General features: G+C 41.8%; 1 protein-coding gene across 1 annotated transcript; it reads left to right on the top strand.

Moving 5' to 3' along the window:
* The first annotated feature begins 334 nt into the window (after positions 1 to 334).
* Positions 335 to 7653, top strand: LOC132824304 (paramyosin-like). The gene is made up of 3 exons (XM_060838649.1): positions 335 to 408; positions 6246 to 6978; positions 7540 to 7653. The coding sequence occupies exons 1-3, from the start codon at positions 335 to 337 to the stop codon at positions 7651 to 7653; spliced, it is 921 nt and encodes a 306-aa protein (XP_060694632.1).
* The last annotated feature ends 529 nt before the right edge of the window (positions 7654 to 8182 follow it).

Genomic DNA, 8182 nt, shown 5'->3' with positions numbered 1-8182 from the left:
CTGATTAATAAGTATAAAAAAGCTGATCCAAGGGTAGGTCTGCAGAACTATCTGTCCTGGGCTGGGACTAGCCACCACAAGTGGTGGCTGTATTTTAGTGTTCAACAATACATGATGTTTGTTTCCAGTCAGGCTTCCTGAGTTATGATATCCTTAGATTGTTTTAGAAGAATGTTGTATGTGACGTGCCCATTTATGTTAGTCAGAGTATTAGTGACATTTGTTTCGTGTGATCTTGCTGAAGGAGTTGAAGAAAGAGCTGAAACAGACGATACTGGGTATTGCACAGAGGCTTCTCCTCCTGGCTCCAATTAAAGAATCTTGGGAAAAAACCATGGAAAGGCTGGAACAAGTCTGTGCCGAATGCCAGCGACATTGCTTCAACACTGAACACAATTTGGCCAACGCGTAAGTGAACTTATGCTTCCTTAAACTGAAATAAGAAAGGAAAGAAGTGCCTTTCACAATCGCAAGCCACCTCAAAACATTTCTCAGTCATTGAATTGTCACTGCTTGAACAAGTGCAGCAGGAAATTGAAACACCATAAATTCATACAAATAGGAATACAATAAATGACAAGACCATCCCTTTCTCATGATGTCCTTTGGTAGATCAATACTGGTCTCAGACACTAGATAAATCTTGTTGCTTTTCTTCAAACAATACCTGTCCATTAAGAAGCCAGACAAGGTCCCCAGTTAACATCACATCTGAAAATGCAGTACTTTGAGAATCTCACACGGCTTCCTCACTGCCAGTGCAGTGTTCCCTCAGTATAAGCCCTCCACTTTGCCATACTTCCTCAGTATTAAGTCTTCAACTATGCAATGCATCCTCACTAAACTGCAAAATCACCCACAGGGAATTCAGTCCTGGGGCAATTCAGCTGCATGCTGTCTGCCAGTACTAGTTCCATCTTCCTCAGAAATGGTCCCAATGTCTTAGAAATCTAAAGTCCATCAACCTGCAGCATCTCTCCAAGCATACATTAATTTGACTGTTCCTGCAAACTTTTGTGTGGAACAGGGAACATTGTGGAGGTTACTACTCTTTAGGTCCTTTTTAAAATGTATTCATTAGTGGGTTGTGAGTGTTACTGGCTGGCCAGCATTTATTACCTGTCCTTAGTTGAGAAGATGGTAGTGAGCTGCCCTCTTGAACTACTGCACTCCACCTGCTGTGGGTTGACCCACAATGCCATGAGGGAGGGAATTCCAAGATTTTGACAAGTGACAGTGAAAGAACTGCTCGCTAATTTCCTACCAAGCTCCCTAAAATCTGGTAGTAGGGCAATATCCCCTTTTGAAATTAACTGAAGAAAATGCTGAAATCTATTATTGAGGAGATAGTGGAAGGACATTAAAATAATCATACGATCAAGCAAAGCATGATTTATGAAAGAGAAATTATGTTTGACAAATTTATTAGAGTTCTCTGAGGATGTACTGGCTGGATAGTTAATGGGGAATGAGTAGATATAATGTATTTGGATTTCTAAACAGCATTCTATAAAGTTCCATTAAAAAAATTACGACACAAGATTATGATTCTTTGTGTTGTGAGTAATGTTAGCCTGGGCAGAGGATTGGTTAACCATCAGTAAACAGAGTGAGGAATGAATCATTTTTAAGTTATAACACCATAAGATGTAGGAACAGAAGTAGGCCATTCAATCCACTGAGTCCAATCTGCCATTCAAAAAAAAATCATGGTTGATCTTAAAATCCTTAACTCACTTTCCTGCTCTTCCCCATAACTTTAAAACTCTTAAAGATGAGAAATCTGTCTTTTTCCACTTGAATATACTTAATGACTCAATCTTTACACAACTTTGCTGTAAGGAATTCCACATATTCACCACTTTCTGAGAGAAAATATCCTCATCATCTCTGTCTTAAAAGAATACCTCCTCACTCTGTGATGATGTCCCCTGGTTCTGGACTCTCCCACAGGGAAGACAACCTTGTCAAGCCCCCTAAGAATCTTGTGTTTCAATAAGCATTTTTTCATTTTTCTAAAACAGCAGTGAATATAAGCACAACCTATTCAGCCTCTCCTCAGAAGAAAGCTCTTCCATACCCAGAAACAACCTGGACTGCCTTCAATGTCAATCAATCTCCTTTTAGACAAAGTGACCAAACCTGTATACACTGTGTTCCAGGAGTGGTCTGACTAGTTAGTATCTTGTATAGTTCTGGCAAGAACCCCCTACATTTTTAATCCAATCCCTTTGAATTAAAAGCCAACATCTATTTACCTTCCCTGATACGTGCTGAATTTGGATCCCAGCTTTTTTATGACTCATGGATATTATTTAAATAATATTCAGATCTACTATTCTTCCTGCCTAAGTTCATAACCTTACGTTTTCCCACATTTTATTCCTACTGCCAAGTTTTTGCCTACTCACTTAGCCTGTATATATATCTTTGACTCTTTATCATCCTCATTATTTGCCTTCCCACCTATTTTTGTGTCATCCACAAACTTGGTGATGTTACATTCATTTATGTCACCCAAGTCAGTAATATATTGCAAATAATTGTTGTCCCAGCACTGATTTCTATGGAATTGTACTAGTTGTAGGTTGCCATCCTATAAATGAACCCTTTGCCCCAACTCTGTCTTTCGTTCATCAATCAATTCCCTGTCCACATTAACATACTAACCCCCAAACCATAGGCTTTTATTAAGTAGACTTGTTGCAGTACCTTATCAAACACATTTTAGAAATACAAATAAATTACATCTACTCCTTCACCTTTATCTACCCTGCTTGATACCTCACAAAGAATTCTAATAAATTTTGAACTCAGATTTCTCCAGTTTCCTCATTTCCCCTCCCCCCACCTTGTCTCAGTCGGTTCCCTCAACTCAGCACCGCCCTCCTAACCTGCAATCTTCTTCCTGACCTCTCCGCCCCCACCCCACTCCGGCCTATCACCCTCACCTTGACCTCCTTCCACCTATCACATCTCCATCGCCCCTCCCCCAAGTCCCTCCTCCCTACCTTTTATCTTAGCCTGCTTGGCACACTCTCCTCATTCCTGATGAAGGGCTTATGCCCGAAACGTCGAATTTTCTATTCCTTGGATGCTGCCTAACCTGCTGTGCTTTAACCAGCAAGACATTTTCAGCCGTGATCTCCAGCATCTGCAGACCTCATTTTTTACCCTAATAAATTTTCAGACAGGATTTCTTCATGAAGCCATGTTGACTGTTCAATCTTATGTGTTTCTCATGAAAAAAAGGATTTTAGATACAAGAAAAGGTTAGAGAGATTAGGCTTGTTTTCCTTGCAACAGAGAAGATTAAGAGGTGATCTTATTGATATGTTCAAAATAATGAACAACTTTAGGAGGCTGAAGAAGGGTATTCTGTTTCTACTAGTTGGTATGTCAGTAACTTACAATTTGATTTTCAACAAGAGAGCTAGGAGTGAGGTGAGGAGAAACTTCTTTCTTCAGAGTTGATAGGATTTGAATTTGCTGCCTGGGAGAATGGTGGAGACGGATTCCACGGGAAGTTTCAAAAGAAAGATGAAAGGTTGAAAAATGAAACTAGCTGGAAGCTCTTTCAGGAGCTGATAGACATGACAGGTCAAATGGCCTCCTTCCATGCTGTAAAATTCTATGTTTCTATAATTACGCTACTATCACATTCTAAGCCATATCCCTGTTTTTTGTCTCCCTCCCTTTTCAATAAGGTTGTTAAAATTGCATATTTCCAATCCTCTGTGAGTCTTCCAGAACCTAAAGATTCTTTGAAGTTTGCTGCCAGTGCAGCCACTATCTCTTTAACTACTTCCTTTAAAATAATAGAATGTAACTCATCAGATCCGGGATCTTGTCAACCTTCAGCTCAATTAGTTTCCCTTACACTTTTTCTCTAATGGTAGTTATTGTGTTTGTTTATTTCCCCCTTTAACCTGTTAATTATTTTATATTTTTGGAATGATTTTAATGTCCTATTAGTAGCAAACTGTAGCATTGGGATACCACAGAAAACAATGTCAGGGTCTCACCAATTTATGACCTATATTAATGTCTTGGATCAAGGAACAGAGTGTCTTATAGCTAAATTTGCTAATGATACAGATGATTAGAAAAGCAGGTTGTCAGGAGGATACATAGAATTCGCCAAGAAATTATAGATAGGTTAATTGAGTGGGCAAAGGTTTAACAGAAGTACAGTCTGTTTTGATATAACGCGATAGTTCCGTTCCCGTGCAACCTCGAGTTAGAAGAAAATCGTGTAATAGCAGCACTATTAAAATCAATGGGACCGGAATCGCATTATAGCCAATCCAGTTAAGGAAAGTTTGTGTTCTACAAATAATGTCTAAATTCTTCAATCGGGTTATAGCCAATTCGCATTGAAGAAATGTACGTTATAGCAGAACCAACTGTTTGGTGTGGGGCAAGTATGATACTTTCCAGGTTGTTCACTGTGAAGAATAAAATAGTGGAACATGATTTAACTGCAAAGAGACTGCTGCATATTACAGTACAGAAAGATCTGGGTGTACTCGTTCATGCATCAGAAAGAGCTAGAATACATGTAAAGCAAATTAATGGAAGGACAAATAAAACTATGTTCTGGATCAGTGGTGCTGAAAGAGCACAGCAGTTCAGGCAGCATCCAACGAGCAGCGAAATCGACGTTTCGGGCAAAAGCCCTTCATCAGGAATAAAGGCAGTGAGCTGGAAGCATGGAGAGATAAGCTAGAGCAGGGTGGGGTGGGGAGAGAGTAGCACACAGTACAATGGGTGAGTGGGGGAGGAGATGAAGGTGATAGGTCAGGGAGGAGAGGGTGGAGTGGATAGGTGGAAAAGAAGATAGGCAGGTCGGACAAGTCCGGACAAGTCATGGGGACAGTGCTGAACTGGAAGTTTGAAACTAGGATGAGGTGGGGGAAGGGGAAATGAGGAAGCTGTTGAAGTCCACATTGATGCCCTGGGGTTGAAGTGTTCCGAGGCGAAAGATGAGGCGCTCTTCCTCCAGGCGTCTGGTGGTGAGGGAGCGGCGGTGAAGGAGGCCCAGGACCTCCATGTCCTCGGCAGAGTGGGAGGGGGAGTTGAAATGTTGGGCCACGGGGTGGTGTGGTTGATTGGTGCGGGTATCTCGGAGATGTGCCCTAAAGCGCTCTGCTAGGAGGCGCCCAGTCTCCCCAATGTAGAGGAGACCGCATCGGGAGCAAGGGATACAATAAATGATATTAGTGGATGTGCAGGTAAAACTTTGATGGATGTGGAAGGCTCCTTTAGGGCCTTGGATAGAGGTGAGGGAGGAGGTATGTGCACAAGTTTTACAGTTCCTGTGGTGGCAGGGGAAAGTGCCAGGATGGGAGGGTGGGTCGTAGGGGGGGCGTGGAGCTGACCAGGTAGTCATGGAGGGAACGGTCTTTGCGGAAGGCGGAAAGGGGTGGGGAGGGAAATATATCCCTGATGGTGGGGTCTTTTTGGAGGTGGCGGAAATGTCGGCGGATGATTTGGTTTATGCGAATAAAATGATGATCATTACTACAAGAGGAATAAGATATAAAAGTAAAGAAATCATGCTACAAATGAACAGGGTGTCCATGAGACCACATCTTATTTAAGGGCGGAATAACTTGCATTGAAGGTAGTTTTACAGAAGCTTCATTAGTATGATTCATGAGATGCAGGAGTTGCCTGAGGAGGTTAACTAGGTTGGTCCTATATTCATTGCAATTTAGAAAAACACAAGTTGAGCGTATTGAAAAGTTAGGTTCTGGGGGGCTAGATGAGGTAGATGGTTGGGGGATGGTTCTCCTCCTGGACAGATCTAGGACTAGGGAGCACTGATTCAGGACAAGTCGTCTCCCATTTAAAATGGAGATGAGGTGAATTTTATTCTTCAATGGTTCATTCATTTTCAGAATTATCTAACTCAGAGAACAGTTAGGTCTAGTTGATCGAATATATTCAAAGCTGGGTAAGACAGACTTCTCAACTACAAGGGTCTCAATGGTTATGGTAGACAGAAAGCTCCATGCTCAGATTGATCACTATCTTATGGAATAGCAGAGCTTGAGGGGCTGAATGGCCAACTCCTATTCCTATTTCTTATGATCTTATGTTCAGTGACTACACTTAAAAAGTACCTCATTAGCTGTTAATCTCACTGTAGCATCTTGAGCTTGTGGAATATACTTAAAGAAGTGCTAATATTTTATTATTCATGTGCATTGTGATGTTAGAAATATTGCTGCTTTTCTCAGGATAAGAGAGTTGGAACTTCAGAAGATTCTCAGAGAAGAGGCTGAAGAAAGAGCTGCTAATGCAATTCAAAGTGCAGAGGAAGCAAAGGCCAAGGTACAGGAAGCCATTGCAGCCAGAACCCTTGAAAGCAAGAAAGTTAAAAAAGCATTGGAAGACATGGCTGCAGCTGATGAAGAGTTAACCAGGGCTAAAAATGCTGCCGTGGAAACTGAAGGAAAGTTACTAGAGTCCAACAAAACAATAGCTGAGATAAAAGAAAAATTATCTTCATCAGAGTTTGCATTGTTTCAGCTCCAGCAGAAAGTCAGTGAGGACAATGAAAGAACAAACGAGGCTAAGGAGAAGATGGTGTTGGCCTTGGAAATAGCAGACAAGAGAGTGAAGGCCTTTGAGGTAAAGACCCGAGAGTTGGAGAAGAAGATAGAGGAGGCCGAGCAAGCAGTGGCTGTTGCTGAAACGAAAGCCGCAGCAGAAGAAGAAAGAGCCACTGGGTTCCTGGCAGAGCTGGAAAGGTTCAAAGAGGAAACTGAGAAGGTGAAGGAACATGCCAGGGAGACCCTGCTGGAGTCCTCTAAGAAAATATCTGCAATGGAAGATAGAGTAGCCGAGGTTACAGAGATGTTGGCTACAGTACAACATAAGGCTTCGTCAGCTCAGCATAGAGCAGTAATGGCAGAACGGGCTGTGAGAAAAAAGAATTTTGCAGCAGGAAATGCAGCTATAGGAATTCAGGTAAGAACCATGGTTCCTGACTCTATTCTTCTAGAGATTTACTAAATCTGTCCAATCCTTATTAAGTTGTGGATGCTGGGAATCAGTGGTTCTTTCAAGACTGATAATGAGCGATATTTAGCTGGGTAAGGTTACCAAGGCATATGGAGCAAAGGTAGGAGAATGGAATTCTATTACAGATCAATTACCTAATTGAATATGAAGCAGTTTTGACAGATTAGCTCAGTCTGCTTTCTAATATAGCTAATGTATTTTCACATAGGTTATATTCAGTTGTTTTTCTGAATTCTGTTCTGACATTGTAGGGTGCTTTATAGATGTGTTAGTGAAAGTCCTTGTCAGCTGGAAAAATTGTGCCCTGTCGAGTTTATCGATTGTGATTTTAACTTGTAGAATCTGATTAGTCTCCAGGTCGAATTTCCAATAAAAATGAAAACATTGTTGTAAGCAAAACACTGAGTCAATGGGTTCTACATGCACGAGATCTGATTTGTTGGTTGTGGACTCGCTTAACTCTATCATTTGCCATTGTTTGGCACCACAAGTAATTCTGTTCTGCAGCTTCACAAGGTTGATACCTCATTTATAAGTATGCCTGGTGCTGCTCCCGAAATTGAACCAGATCTATCCCCTGGCTTGATGGTAATGGTTGAGTGGCGGACACTGAGCACATGATTTTGGAATACAATTCTGCTGCTGCTGGCCCACAGTAGTCAAAGTCAATCCCATTTAGCACAGTGGTAATCCCATGTGATGTAATGGTGTGTCATCTCAATTTAAAGACGAGACTTTGTCTCCATAAGAACTGTGGTCACTCTTACTGATACTTTCATGGGCAGATGCACCTGCAGCAAGCACAGTCGTGAGTATAAAGTCACCAATGTTCTTCCCTCTTGTTTGCTCAATCATCACCTGCCACAGGACAAAAGTGAGGACTGCAGATGCTGGAGATCAGAGTCAAGATTAGAGTGTTGCTGGAAAAGTACAGCAGGTCAGGCAGCATCCGAGGAGCAGGAAAATCGATGTTTCAGGCAGGAGCCCTTCATCAGGAATTGTGCTTTTCCTGCACCTCTCTAATCTTGACCACCTATCACAAACTGAGCCCAGTAACTATATCTTTTCGGACTCGACCAACTCGGTCAGGAGTGTTGCCGCTCAACCACTTATGGTGATGGAGATTGACATCCCCTACCCAAAGTACATT

This window comes from Hemiscyllium ocellatum, chromosome 18 (genome assembly GCF_020745735.1).
Source record: "Hemiscyllium ocellatum isolate sHemOce1 chromosome 18, sHemOce1.pat.X.cur, whole genome shotgun sequence".
In the NCBI taxonomy this organism is placed as follows: domain Eukaryota; kingdom Metazoa; phylum Chordata; class Chondrichthyes; order Orectolobiformes; family Hemiscylliidae; genus Hemiscyllium; species Hemiscyllium ocellatum.
Note: the sequence above shows the minus strand (reverse complement) of the source record. Positions and strands in the feature narration are given on the sequence as shown.

Coding starts and splice junctions, on each gene's coding strand:
- LOC132824304 (XM_060838649.1), top strand. CDS start 335: ATGGAAAGGCTGGAACAAGTCTGTGCCGAATGCCAGCGACATTGCTTC. Junction 409..6,245: donor GAACACAATTTGGCCAACGC/GTAAGTGAACTT, acceptor TGCTTTTCTCAG/GATAAGAGAGTTGGAACTTC. Junction 6,979..7,539: donor ATGCAGCTATAGGAATTCAG/GTAAGAACCATG, acceptor TCTGTTCTGCAG/CTTCACAAGGTTGATACCTC.